Source organism: Protopterus annectens, chromosome 9.part0 (assembly GCF_019279795.1).
Source record: "Protopterus annectens isolate FY-2018-M chromosome 9.part0, PAN1.0, whole genome shotgun sequence".
Taxonomy (NCBI): domain Eukaryota; kingdom Metazoa; phylum Chordata; order Ceratodontiformes; family Protopteridae; genus Protopterus; species Protopterus annectens.
In genome coordinates this window covers 932,727,007-932,741,947 of record NC_056743.1, presented here as the reverse complement: position 1 = coordinate 932,741,947, position 14,941 = coordinate 932,727,007, and the positions used below count along the sequence as shown (strand labels likewise).

The 14,941-nt window shown below is 37.2% G+C and overlaps 1 protein-coding gene across 1 annotated transcript in view; it reads right to left on the bottom strand.

Annotated features, from left to right (window-relative positions):
- TIMELESS (timeless circadian regulator) overlaps nucleotides 1-14,941 on the bottom strand; it is a 955,757-nt gene that overhangs the window by 110,552 nt on the left and 830,264 nt on the right. Inside the window, exon 23 of the mRNA XM_044083673.1 lies at nucleotides 4,956-5,098. Within this exon, the coding sequence (XP_043939608.1) occupies nucleotides 4,956-5,098 (143 nt within the window). The remainder of the gene's footprint in view (nucleotides 1-4,955; nucleotides 5,099-14,941) is intronic.

The following is a 14,941-nucleotide window of genomic DNA, read 5'->3' as shown; positions in this document are numbered from 1 at the left end:
TTTTCAAGATAGACGTCAGCCTTAAAAACATTAGGAGGTTCTGACCCCTGCCAACATTCAATGATAGTAGTCTGTATCACTTCCCTTAATAAAATCTGAGGAACACCCCTAGGCCCCTCAATAATTATCAGCCGTGTTTCCCCCTGAATATCTGAAGCAGACGTTGGCAAGGCCACCATGGACGTGTGTGAAGCTAGCTCCATGCCAGCCTCCGAAGTGGTCGCATCCAAAGAATCCATCAAGGAAACTGGATGGTTCTCTAGGCTTTCACTTACCTTAAGAGAGACGTCCGGCAGAGGTTATACACCCAAAGAATCTGACTGAGCTTTCTTGGTCATTTTCTTTGCAGATGGCTAACCCTCAGGCCGGGAAGAGCCTTCCATAGTCTCTTTAGCCAACATTTTAAGTTGCTGGTTTTCTAAGTAAATAGCCAAGGAAGAAAGCAGACCAAGCAATGTCTTCGGGACAACAGCTTGTCAACTTGCAGAAGACATATGATCGTGGGAAGCATCTAAGCAAAATAAACACTGATAGTGACTATCTTTATGGGGAATCTGTCTCCCATACTGGCATGTTCCCTTTCTGGAGTACAAGAAACCAACAACAGGAGCAATTCAAAAATTGACACGAAAAACAAAAAAAAAAATCAACTGGGCACTTATTTGAAAGCAGCCTGGTAACCGGCAGGTGAACAGGCATTCAGACCAACAATCAAAAATGGTGTTCGGATTGGCAGCAAAGAAGTTCTGAGGATGGTATATACGGATATCACCTTTATGACCTATGCTGAGCATGGGGAGCATACGTGTGATGTATGGCATACCAATTACAACCTAAAGGCTTTGGTATACTGGTCGGATGTTGGGTTATCCTAGGCAGGGGACAGTGAGGATCTGCCAGTTTAGATCTCAGAAAGTACTAACGCACTTCAGTCCTGACCACAAGTACAGTGCCACTTTTTGGCTTTTGTTAATTATCAGCTGCGGTTCCCCCAAATATCCAAAGCTACTACAGATACCTGTACCCCATAAAACTTTGCATGTGCGCTTACATAGCAAACATCTCTGTAGGGGCTAAAAGGATGGTAAGAGGCTTCTCTAAAATGCTTCCCACACCAGCCTCTTCTTTGTGTGCATGCGTGTGTGTGTTTCTCCAGCCCTGTGGACGGCAGCTGTAAAAGTTGCATCTTAGTAAACACTTTAAATGAGAGCAGCTAATTACAAACAAGTAAGCCCTGCTTTTTTAGGCAGTACTTTTTTCACTGCAATCTTGAGGTGAGAACAGTTCAAGGAATAAGTGTGCTGAATAAATGCTGTCATTTTGAAGAAGTGCTCTGAGTTGCTTAATGCGTGTGTATTTAGTTTTAAATAGACTGACAGTCTTTTTTACCTTAGCCATGTCCGGTTTTGTTCGTTTTGGTTTCCATGTTTTGGGTGACAAGAATTAGCCCAAAAGCTGCTCTAATTCAGACTTGGTATATAAAATGTTTTGCAAATGGCTATTCAAATTTCAGTTGTTAGCCATTTACAAGTTGTGCAGCAGCTAGATTTCCAATGGTGAGCTATTCTGAACTTCTTATTTAATTTGAATTTAATTTGAACTTTTGCTTCTGAATAGCAGGACTAGACCCTCATAAGCACAAGTCCTAGGTCAAGCAAGACCTTGGCTTTAGGCTTGAATTAGAAGTATTTTGCTGTCTTGGGGTGCAGATTACAATGGGTGCCTCCATATTTTACCATAATCGCTTTACTCCTTGGCTGGGCTCAGTGAGGCCCCATATAATTAAATGGAGTAAACTGGGCCTTAACTTGTTGGGGAACATAAGAGATCTCTGCCTACATATATCCTAATATTGGAAATTCAATGCGCAAAGGGGGCATCCTGAGCAACCAGGAACTTGATGATCAAGCACAAAATGAGGGAGGTTATGGATTTTAAGCAACACTATCAAGCAAGCTGTTTTTATAGGGTTGCCTTGAGCCCTGGTTATTTCACACTCATCTTATATCAATTAAGAAGAAACTCTTGATCCCTCTTCTCCAGTGGCAGGTCTTGTTTATCTACATAGGACCCCACTTACAACATGGTCAAGCCCCAACCAGGGCTTGAAGTTACTAAGACTTGGGGGATCTGCAGAAATAACTGTATCTGAAATAAAAAAAAAAAACAGATTGCCTTAAAGCTTCTACTACTTCTGGCTTACATCTTCTCCCACCATTGTCTTCACCCATTTTGAAAGATTTAGGATAAATGGCCTACAGCCAGAGAAATGACGTAATGTTTTACCACAAGATTTCCCATACCTCTAGAAAGAAGTGGGAAGGGTTCTTCTAAGTGAAGCTACTTCCTAGAAGCCTGTGTGAGGGGTCTGTAACCAGGGGATACATGTTCTGCATGCTAATACAAATGGCATTCTCATACGACAGCAACTGAAGACTTGTGGGAAAGGATGTGCAATGTTATGGTCCAAACTTCAGCAGGGAGCTACCACAGCAGGACTTCAAGGAGGAATTTATCTTCAAATACTTTTATTCCCTAGATGTTACATGCAGCACTACTCAGTCAGAGGGCAAACCTCTGACTGACAGGATGTGACATACTAGAAAACTTGGTATAAATCTCCTGGAAATGCCCCATACTGTCCACTTTTGGGATAACCTGTAATGGACATATATAGAAATATTTAACTTGAGCCACTGAATGAGTTTAACATAAATCTTGTTAGGGCACCCAATAAAATTGTGAAAAGAATGCTGGCAAGTCACAAAGTAGTTTTTCAGCCACAGTAGTTAAGGAAATTGACAGTGGCTTCAGGTAAACTGCTCCCATTAAAATTATGTATAGTTTGTGTGTGTGGGTGTGTGTGTGTGTGTGTGTACGTGTATATTATATATATGGGTCCCTATCAGATTACCGAAGTTTCAAAACTTCGAACACCATATGGCCGAGACCATATGATCTAAGTTTTGAAACTTCGAATGTTTTGAATGGAGATTGTTGTACAGAGTGGGACGGGAAATTTACCATTTTCCTCACTGTAGTAAGTTCTCAGAGTTGATATATTTAATTAGAAGGGGGTGTGGGGGTGCAGGGGGGCAAGCCCTACTGCAAAAACGTATATATTTTTTAATTTATTTATTTTAGCTTTGAAGTTTCAAAACTTCGATCACATGGTCTCGGCCATATGCTGTTCAAAGTTTTGAAACTTCGGTAATCCGATATGGACCCTTATATATATTTTTTTAACTGACAAACTGTAAAGCAGGTAGTGTGCCTGGAAAGATCCTAAGCCTGTTTCAGTTCTAGAAAGAAATAGTTATGGACGCACAGCTTAGTTTCTGAATTTCCTGGTAAATTGCAGGGTATATTATAAAGAAAATCTGTCTATGTGAACTAATTTTTAGGGGAATCCAGAAAGAAGCATGTATATGATGTTCACTTTTTACTATACAGCTCTTAAGGTGGAGCTGGTATCACAATACTGAGAGGTGCTCTGGATTAAGACAGCATATGTAAATAATACCATGTTAAGGACAGCTAGGCATTTTTTTTAATGCATTCCCTTTTAGTCCATGACCTGTAAGAAAGAGGGCTGTAGAGAAATGAGCAGTGAAGAGTACTTCCCTTGTCTGGGGTCACAGTCTGTCTTGAAACATGGATGGGTTTTGTCGGTGGGGGAGTCTAAAGCCAGACCGTTATGGGACTGGGTCAGGACACAGTCCCTCATGAAGCAGACTGTTCATGGACATGGGCACAAACTCCTCCGTGTCTGGCTGGATGAAGGCTCCCTCCAGTTGGCTCTTGCTCAGTTCAAGAAAGGCCCCCTGTATTGAGAAAAAAAAAATGTTCTCAAGTCCTATGGGGGGGGGGGGGGGTGAGACAGACTGATGGTCAGTAGGCATTGAAGGAAAAAGCATGTAAGAAAGAAAAATGTTACCTTTGGTTTAGCTTTGTCTTGTCCAAAGAGGAATTCCTACAGCTAACATCTTGCTAGAAAACAAGGGTTGAAAGAATACAGATTTAGTGATGCTGTATGTATTTATACAGCCATTGCATGGTTTGTAATACTTAGTCCTGTATTCAGAAGCTGGATGTTTCTATTTAACAGGCATGACAAGAAATGCCTAAAAGCAAGTTTTGTAACATATTTGATACTCCCTGGGTAAGGGTTGGAGTGGTTCTTTCGTTACAGTAGTTACTGCATGTAATAAAGGAAGTCAAGAGGAACTCTCTTATCTCAAAATCTGCATGGAACCTTAACCTGTCCCATACAATGACATATAAGGTACCACAGAAGTGTCAAGAAGAACACTCAAGTAACCCTTTTCAGCCTTTCCACAAGGTTAGAAGAGAAGCCTCCCACATGCGACACTGGAAAAGAGCATACTATTCGTACCGCTCGTCTGTTCAGATTTTCACAGAATATCTAGATTTTTTTGCATCATATTTTTGGTCTTTTCCTCATAGGATTTGTGGCTTTCTTGCTAATCATTGAGGACTGAAGTCACTAAATAATGACATACATTTGACTTTGTCTTCATATCCTTCACAAAATGCATGCTAACTCATATTCTGTCATTCTAACACCTTTCTAAGTTTATAAGAGCAGTATTTAAAATCTGCCACTATTTTTGAGTCTTTGTTCCCCAAATACTTTAGGCATTGTCCATCTTTCACCAAGAGGTTGAGAGGTATGCTACAATCAGTGAAAGCTAGTACCAAGGTGTCAATAAGGACTGCTGGGTTAATCACTGATACTCCATTCTCAAAATGTGGAATGTCTTCTTAAGATTGCTTCCAATTTAAAATCAAGAACAGCTGGTTTAAACAACATAAATCATTTCACACATTTAATTGCACTGCTTTATTTTTCTATGCTAAAAAAAATTCCAATAAAAATAAACTTAAAAAAGAAACCAAGAATATAAAATAAACAAAACAGAAGTATCTTGTACCATGTGAGCAGGTTTTCCTTTCTTCTTTCTCTTCTTATGCAGCTCTTTTCTGTCAGACACCAAGCCCATACTGATCAACTTCTCAACAATTTTCGCTCTGGATCGTTTCACAGTGATGTTCTTTAATATATTTCCAAGAACATCTTTAAAATACATTAAACAATATATTAGTATAACAATGAAAGACAAGGCCTTACTGTACATTTTGCTTTGTGTGTATGAGAAAACTGGAATTGAAACCTTCAAAGTCAAGAGACTAAAGTTCCATAACAAGATAGATCTGCGGATGGATGATTACATGACATATCAATAAAGCATAAAACAGATTAACAAGACAGAAAACCCTGAGCCTACAGTAACTAATACACAAAGCAGACCAATTACTTACAGTCTTCAGAAAACTTACTCCAGAATGCAGTAAAAATAAGTAACAAACATCCCATGGTATAAGATGAATAAAGCCCTGATTACAACCTAGATGACTTGTTTACGTAACTTTATTAACTTGAGTAGAGCAATGATCACAAATGACCAGTCTCAGCTCAGAAAATATTTAAAGTTTGACAATTACAGGGAAATAATGCAAGAGGTAAAGTATATATAATGACACAGCTGTTGAGAACATATGTGAATTGTTTACAGAGAGAAACATACATATACGCAATTTTTTGAAGACTCAGACCTGTGAACAGGCTTATAAGATGCATCACATTGCTGCGCATACAGTTATAGATAGATTAATATATCTTTTAACACAGAATTAGATTTTGTACAATACATACCTAGAATTTTGAAGTACTTCACTGGCGCACGCTATGTATGGCAAGAGTTTTAAGTACTGAGGGGTTAAAGGAAGAGGGAAAGTGTCAATAAATTCATATTTATGGCTTGATTAGGTTATGTCATTTCAGATATTACAATGGCAGTTTTCCATTTTTTGGGAGGTGCATTATTAGCTGATAAATGAATTTTGGGTGAAAGGATGCATCTTTAAGTGAGGTTGGCATGGATTCACAGATTTTGGGTCCTAGTACAGAGAAGCAGTGTTTCTTGTACTACTGAGCTAAGTTTGAGGGGCCTGTAATAAATGGCCAAGGTTTCTAAGACTGAAGGTTGGACAGTCTTGTATTAGTCTGGGAGCTAGCAAAGAGAATGTTTGGTTTTGCAATAGTTTGAACAGCTGTAATCCAAAGCGGCTTGTACTCTAACAGAAAGCCATTTTATTTTTGTAATGTTTTGCAACTGTGCTCCTCCTGCTGTGTGGGATGAACCTGTGTATTTTATTTGGGAGTTTTTCAATGACTGTGCAATTTCTGTAAGTCATATGCCATTACAGAAAGACTGTACTCTAGCGGGGATAGTAAAATGTCTTTTTCTATTGCAATTCTGCAGCACTTTGAAAGGAAGGGGAGATAATGTTATCCCATAAAAACAGTGGGCCTGTTTTTTTCTTGTATGTCTTAAGAGTAGGGAGAATGTAAGAACAGGATCTAGCCAGAGGCCCAGGTATTTAAATGAGCGTTTTTGATGGTGGTAATGTTGTTGTCAGTAAGTTGAAGTGTGGAGGTAGCTATGCTTTGTTTTTGTTTTGTCCCAAAGAGTATTTTTTTTTTGTTATGGATGAACTGAGTAGATGTTTATTGCTGCTGATCCAAAGAATCAGGTGGAGCAAGTCTGACTGAAGTTGTTTTAAAGGTCTGTGGGTTTAAATGGTAAAGTACCATGTCATCAGACATGAGAAAGACCCAGAGGCAGTTTATTGATATATATGGAGAAAAAGAGTGCAGCAAGAATGGACTCTTGAGGCACACCTTGCTTCAGACTGGATACCGAAGAGAGAGAATAAAGAATTTTAACACAGAAGTGTTGGTTAGACAGACAGCTTTGGAACCAAGGTAAGACATCTGGGCTAATGTCCGAGTTAACAGGTGGTACAAAAGTAGAGTGCAATCTACTAGACTGGATACTTTTGTCAGGCTGATAAAGATAGCACCTGTTAGCTAGGGTCCACAGGGTTGTTGAAATGCTATGGCCAGACCAATATCCAAGTTGTTATTACAGAGTAGGTTATAGATGGTGTTAAATGGAAGTGAATAATTTTTTCAATTAATTTTGCCAGGGTGAGAAGAACAGAGACTTAAGTATGAAAGTGTTTAGTGAGACTGAGTTTATTAATGCACATTTTTGTGTGTTTATGTATTAGGCATAAACTGAATATATGCTAGAGGGCTGTTGTGATATAATCCCTGCAATAGTAAATGAACCAGGAGTGGATACCATCTGATCATGGAGGACGGTCAAATTTTAAAGGTTTCGAGAACTGGCACTTTGTCTTTTATTTCAATACACTTGAAGTAAACATGGGGAATGTGACGGGAAGTTCTAAAACTGGGGTTAAGCTACCTGTGAAAGGATGGGCTGTGGGTAGGTTACTGAAACACAGAAAGTCTAGGAGGATATATGTGGTGTTTTATGAGATGATGTTTCGATTCCACCTGTGAGTTTGTTTACTTCTTTCCCGAAATGTTTGGGTATGCTGGTTAGGCAGTTTTGTGTTGCTTTCATTGGCACAAATGCCTCCGACTAGCATGCTTTGAGGGGTGTCCAAGTTGGACATATACCTTATTCCTAAGTTTTAGTAAAGATTTCAGTTCATTGATTGACCAGTCATTCTTTTTTGCGTTTTTACAGTCTAGTAATTAGTGGGAAACCTTTGTCATGTAGGTTTCTTACTGTCTTACTGAACAATTTGGCAGAAATGCTGGGTCAGTCGTGGGTGCTAAGGATGCATTTGATTTTCTTTTTTGATACTGGAGTCTGATTTGACTATAAAAGAGATCAGCTGTGATAGGATCATTTGGTGGGTGCATACAGTGGAAAGCATATATCAGAGACTTGTGAGGCAATGCATATTAGCTTTTAGATTTGGATGTATGAGCTGTTGTGGGTTATACCCCGTGAGGGATGTTATGTTATTGTGGATTGGGATCAACATGTTATGGTTAATGTCCCCAACAAGCAGGAGGTTATGTATCATGTTTTGATGGGAGAAATATTTTGTAACAAGATGCTGAATATGCCTATGGATGAAAGGGATGGAATGTAGTCTAAAGCCAGGTAGAATGATGACTTATGTTTCATGGGTATGATGTCTAGTAGCCAAGTTAGCAGGGTGTCAATACTGTGAATAGCCTGAGCGAGAAATTGGTCCTTGAGCTGGGATTTAAAAAAAAAAAAAAAAAAAAAAAAAACAGGGTTTCTCCATCATTTCAAAGTCTTGGTCTGACATCTAAGTGCTACTCATAGTTGGGAAATAAGTGATAGTATGGGGGGGGGGGGGCTTTTTTATACAAAATTCTATATTCTGTGTTATGATATCTGTATTGTGTTGGGAGATGAAGGCACTGACTTGGTCAGTTTTATTCCACAGACTTTGTGGATTAATTAGGAAGCATGAGTGTGGGGAAGGACTTGGGTTAGGTTCAATGGCACTACAAAGGAGCAGTACTGGAATTATGGGACTGAATTTATGCAGTTTTTGTGGTTTTAGTGGTTCATATGGGTATGAATTAGCGAGTATAGATGTGATGGGCATAACTGGGTGGTCTCCTGTAGTAAGTGTGGTGGAGAGGGTGTGTAGGAAAGATGGGTGAGGCTGTGTTTGTCAAAAGCGGTTGTCTGGAATGGAGGGCAGTATTAAATGATTTATGTTTACTGAGGCAAAGGGAAGATGTGGGACTTGGCTCAAGAAAAGTGTGTTAGGTTTTGTAGAGTAGAAATATGAATGGAAGGTGGTAGTTATGATAATACATTGGTGGAATCGTGCCTGGTGGGCATGTGGATGTGTCAAGTGGTTGTTATGAGGGGTAGGGTTAATGTGATACTTTGGTGGGATGAAGTAGTGATAAACTCATTTCAGCTTCAGAACAAGTTATTTTTGTAATACTTGATAAGAGATTGTATTTAAAGGAAAACTCCACTGTAGAACTAATAAAAATATTTTTTCACTCTATCTTTGTTTTCTGAGGTATTTTAAGGCCTCAAAACCACTCTGAGTGCTTCTTATAGAATGTTAATGTTTTTCCACAAATGACTGCCACTGGGACTTTTAACATATCAACGTGATCTTACTTTTCTTCATACCTTTCTCTTTCTCATAATCCATTTAAACTCTGCTTTATATGAGTCACACTAGACATAAGGAAGCAGTGGTGTACTTACATGCCATTGACATATAATGGGATTAGTGTCAGTCACTGTAATCTTATATACTCTCTGTAACATGACTGCTGCTTTTTTTCCTGGAACGACCATCATTTATGTTTGTCTCAGAGCCCATTTTACACTATAAAAAGGAGTTACTCAGCTGTGACCAAAAAAGTAGGTAAATTACAAGCCTTTGTTCAAAGTATCCTTTTTTTAATTGTCCAAGATGAATTGACAGGCCCCTCCCACCTGAATGTTGTAGAAATGCTTAATTTTCATTTGTTTTATAACTAATGTCATGTTCTTTTTTCTCTTTACTAAATAAGTCTACAAGAAAATATTACCAACTTTCTATTCCTTAACTTTAGATAACTTTTTCTGAGACACAGACGTCTTGTAGCCTTGTATTTCTAGATTTTCTTGTTCTTCTGTTCATGTAATGATTTATTCAAGTACAGAAAAATCACACTACTACAAACCTGACTCCTTGATAATGACACAGTAACATTAAGGGACTAGAAAATAAATCTATTCCCTAGTCCCAGAAGTGGTAAGTTTTTTTTTTTTTTTTTTTTTTGGGGGGGGTGAATATTGTAGGAAACACTTAATGAGTTGCATTTGTTTTATAACTGTTATTTACTTTTTTCTCTTTACTATTATGTTCTGTAATTCTATGGCCAAAATATTACCAACTTTCTACACATTACCTTTGAATAACTTTTTTTTTTTTGCAGCACAAATGTCTTCTGGCATTATGTTTTTTTCTGCTCATTAATAGATTTTGTTAACATTGTTTATTTTAATTTATTTACATTTGTTTATCGGGATAATCTGACTGGACACAGATCCTTTTTCAGCAGAGGCCCGGAGAGAACAGCTCCACGAAAAAAAAAAAAATACGAGTAAATAACATTACAATTATAATTTGTTGATGATTCCATTAATGAGATACAGTTAGTACATATTACAGTAATAATCAAACAACAGAATAGCTAAAAGTAACACAGTACTAGTAGGCTAAACAAACAGCTGATGGGCTAAGAGGTCTTAATTGAGGCAAGAGAGCGATTATGTTGATACTTAAGTCAGCTCTAAGATGGTTGTGGATTAGTATAACCAAGTGAGGAGGAGAGCAGAAGAGGAGAGCAAAAGGGGATGGGGTGATTAGTCGGAGATGGGGGGATTGGGCAAGGACAGAGCCAAAATACAACAAAATCACTCTTCAGCAGAGCTAACTCCCTGATAATGATACAAGTACTACTTTTGCTCTGGGTTCTACAAGACTAATAAATTACTCTGTGCTCTTTTGTATGAAACTGTACTCCTGAAGGTTACAACCATCAATGAACTGAGGCATGCAGCAACCCATTCCTGTACCTCTAACTGAATTTATGATATGTCTGTCAGTAAGTACAGAGGAATAAAGTTTTGCTTCCTGTTTTAATAGTACATGTTTTGAATATTTCCATCCTGATTTTCCTCCTATATGACCTTGAGCAAGTCACTTAACCCAGTAGTGCTTTGTTGCAAATGGGAATTTGGGCTAGACTCCCTAATGGTCTCATGGACTGCATGCTCAGCAACTTTGCATGAACCTATGCCCCCATCCCTTTATTCCTTTTTTCAGTACATATCACAACTATCAAAGTTAGTGTTTCTATATTACAGTTCTTCAGATATGTTATTAGCTATGGTAGCTGTAGGCTTCGTCCAAAGCAATCCAAACATTTAAAATAAATGTTAACCTTTTCTGTAATGTTTTTCCCCAGTCATAACTGCAGTGGTGATGTGTTTAATGTATAAACCATTTCCTGTCTGCAGTGTATTTTCCTGCTCCATTCAATTACACTGTCAGTGCACCTCCCTACAACTGACTACACAAAATTATATTATCAATGACATTCTCTTGCACAGTCTTAGGAAGGACGAGGTGTTGTTAATGCACTTAATATTTTAAGAAGCACATCAGCCACAGCTCGTCTTCTCTTTGTGTTGTTCTTTTAGTCTTCCCATTCAGTTCATAAGTCAGTTGTTTTCCTTACATAGCACTGCTTACCATATTTACCTATGTAATGCATGAATGTCACAATCAAGGGCCTAAGGTTAATAAACTGATTAATGATAAATGGAGTGTTTGGTTTCCTTGTGTCAATGTTTCACTCTCTCTTTGCCTGGTAGTTCAGCCATACTCTGCCTCAGCAGTTCTCAGTGCTGGATTATGTGTAAAGTGGATATGGAACTGAAAATTGTAAACCCATTTAGTGTTTAAATAGCACAGGATTTCAGACTAAAGTGAAAACAGAAACAGCAGGCCTATTTCATACGTGTGAGCCTGGTGCTACACCCCCATCATTCCCATTGTTTACTTACTTATGTTTCTAAACATACAAGTACAATGTGTGCTACACACAAATACTTTATTTATATATACAGCACATAGATAGATAATGTACTTCTGATTTGCTTTTCCTAATGATCTTAATGAAAGATCACATAGCACATATAGGCTAAAGCAAATACAGTTGTTGATCAAGACTGCTGCCATCAATGGTTAATTTCATTTGTAGACTAAAAATGCTCTTGTATTCTACCTGTGTAAGGAATGACTGAAAAGCCAGTAGATGTCTCTTCCTATGAATATGCATCCTCCTCTGGAAGGATGTCACAAGAAACCATAAAAGATCTTCTTATACACATTATCAGTGCACCTAGTTAATAGGACTGCCACCTGTCACAATTCTTGTAGAGCAATCTTGATTTGGGCAGTTCCGTCCCTGTGTGTGTGCATGGAGAGGGTATGACAATGGTAAATGAGCTGATACTGTACAAGAAAAAAATATTTTCTGACTTTTCTCTAAATGTCACATACATCTTTGATACTACATTTAAAATAAAATATTTTGAGTTTAATGGCAAGTTGTTTAGACAAGTAAATGGAGTAGCGATGGGTGCTGCTATGGCCCCTAGCTACGCCAATATTTTTATGCATGGATGGGAAAAGTGCCATGTGTTTGAAAGCATTTATATGAAATACTTTGTATTTTTTAAGCGTTTTATTGATGATGCTTTTTTAATTTGGAGGGGTGATTTATAATTATTGGAAGAATTCTTGATTTATCTCAATAATGTTTGTTCTTTTCTTAAATTTACTTCCATTTATGATGTGGTAACTATTAATTTTTTAGATCTCAATATTACCAAGGTGAATGGCAAATTGGTAACAGCTAGTCATAAGGAGGAGGTTCAAAACAATTCTTTTTTGCACTATGATAGTATGCAACCCCCCCCAAAAAAAACAAAATAAATATTGTTAAAGGTCATCTTGAAAAAGCCTGGGATTGTCAGGCGAAAGCGCTCGTTTTTATTTGCTTCGTGTAACAATAAAGAAGATTTATTCCTTGTTTAAGGATTGACATTTGGCTTTATCATTGCGTGAACCACCTGAGCAAAGAGATTCCTTACAAGAACTCTGGTTTTGTGGATTATCTCAGTACCTGCGGACTTTGGCTTGTCTAGAGTGCTGTGTAAGCTGATCTTCTGTTTGAACTTTTTTATTGTTAAAGGTCAATTGACTTGAGTACATCACTTAACTGATGAAGATCATATGTTTAATAAAAAGTGCATGAGTTTATGTGAGAAATTTATCAGCAGAGAGTATCCTAAAAATGATGCAGAACTTTGCTTTAAAGAAATTGTTGACAACAGAAGTGATAGGGTAGTAGTACCAAAAAATAATGTTACAAAAGATTTTAAAACGTCTATGCAAGTTACCAATAGCATTGATGCTCATACTGTAAAAAATATTATAAAGGATAATTTGAAATTTACAAAGGATTTGGAAGGAATTATAAGGCTAGAAATCCTGGAATACCACCACCAAACGATGCCTGACCACCAGAGTTGTGGCTGAGAAAGTAATTCTTGGTGAAGACAGATGCTGAAGATGGAGATCTTCTTGAAGCACATACCTGAAGGCACCCACACCCCTGCCAAAGTAAGATATAACCAAAGGATTAGTCACTTGATAGCTGAAAAATAATTCTACCTTAACAAAGAAAACAAGAGATTAATTGATTGGTTCATAGACAACTCAAACATTCGGAAACATGTGGGCTACTCCTACAAGACAACCACTCCTTCTGAAACACAAAATACATTTCCTTGCACACAAGGGACTGAAGTTCAGAGATTCTACACACAAGGGTGATGACCAATAGGAAGAACATTTTCCAAGTAACAAATTTCAGTATTACTGAGTCGGCCTGTTGATTATGAAATTAGGGTCCCAAGGAGATTATTTTTTTTGAAAGGAGAATGGAGATTAAGTAATCATTTAATAACTTCCAAGATGCTTGCAACTGACCAACAGTTTAATTTCAGCACTCACAGTGTGAATACAGAAAGTGATATAAGGGAGCCAGTGAAATTGTCATTTTGGGTAAAATTCAGTTACTGGCTAGGAATATTATTACTAAAGAGTGGGAGAAATTCAAGGACATTTCTGATTTGTCACCCCTTTGTAGGAATGCATTAACCTTTACACACACAAAAGAAAGGAACTTCAAAAATGTTTTGAATATGGTAGTTCCTGTATTAAACATTTCAACACTACTAAAGTAGGGACCTTTAAATGTGGTGCATGCTCTCAGTGTCCCTTTCTCATCAATACTTCTTCTCTAGAAATAAGTGATAGGTACAGAACTCTTTCAAGTAAATGCTTTGCCAATTGTAACACCAGTGGAACTGTTTATCGTGCTTTATGCAAGATATGTAATTCATTTTATATAGGCAAGACAGAAAGGAAATTAAGAGCACGTATTTATGAACATATGTATGAAATAAGTAAATCCAATTCTAATAATGCTTTATTTCGACATAAGTTTAATTGTCCCCAAGCTCCATTCATGTTTTTTGTTTTAGTAGTAGTTCCTAAGGAAATTAGAGGGGGTATGTGGGAAACAAAACTGGAGTATCGTGAGCTTTACTGGCAAATTGTTTTAGAAGCCATGAAATTTCCAGGTTTAAATGATATGTTGTCTATTCTTCCAGTTTTAAAAGTAAGATCAGCTAAGTTGTAATGAACTTTGCAGTCCACTAGAAGACATTTATGGACCATATTTTATAAATCGATTGTAACACAACATTAATTATGTATTATGTTATTATTTGGGTATATATTAAATAATGTGCACATTAGGGTTATGTGTCGTGTCACTAATTCTTTAATTTTGAATTTTTAGTATAAAACAAATTGTTTCACAGTTTTCTAAAAAGTATTAAGAGTTCATGGTTTTAAAATACGCATATTCATGAGATTTAGACATGCACATTCATGGTTGGAATTGATTAGTGGTTCTGAATGGTTCTTATTTCAAACCACTAGTTAAAATGTAATGTAATGCAATGAGTTCTTTCTAATTTCCCTGCTTTTTAAATCTGATGAAGTGTGAACGAAAACGTATTGGAGATATTTACAGCGTTATTGTATTGTGTGTGTTCATGCAGGATCTGTACAATAAACCTTTATTCCTCCAACTCGTAACCTTTATTGGACTTCTAAAGTGGAATTTCTTGGTTAACAGTTTGTGTTTTCACTGCCATCTCTCATTTTGAGTTATACATACATACACACACACACACATATATATATATATATATATATATATATATATATACATGCATACACACATACATATATATACACACACACATATACACACACATATATATATATATATTACATATATACACATACACACACATATATATATATATATATA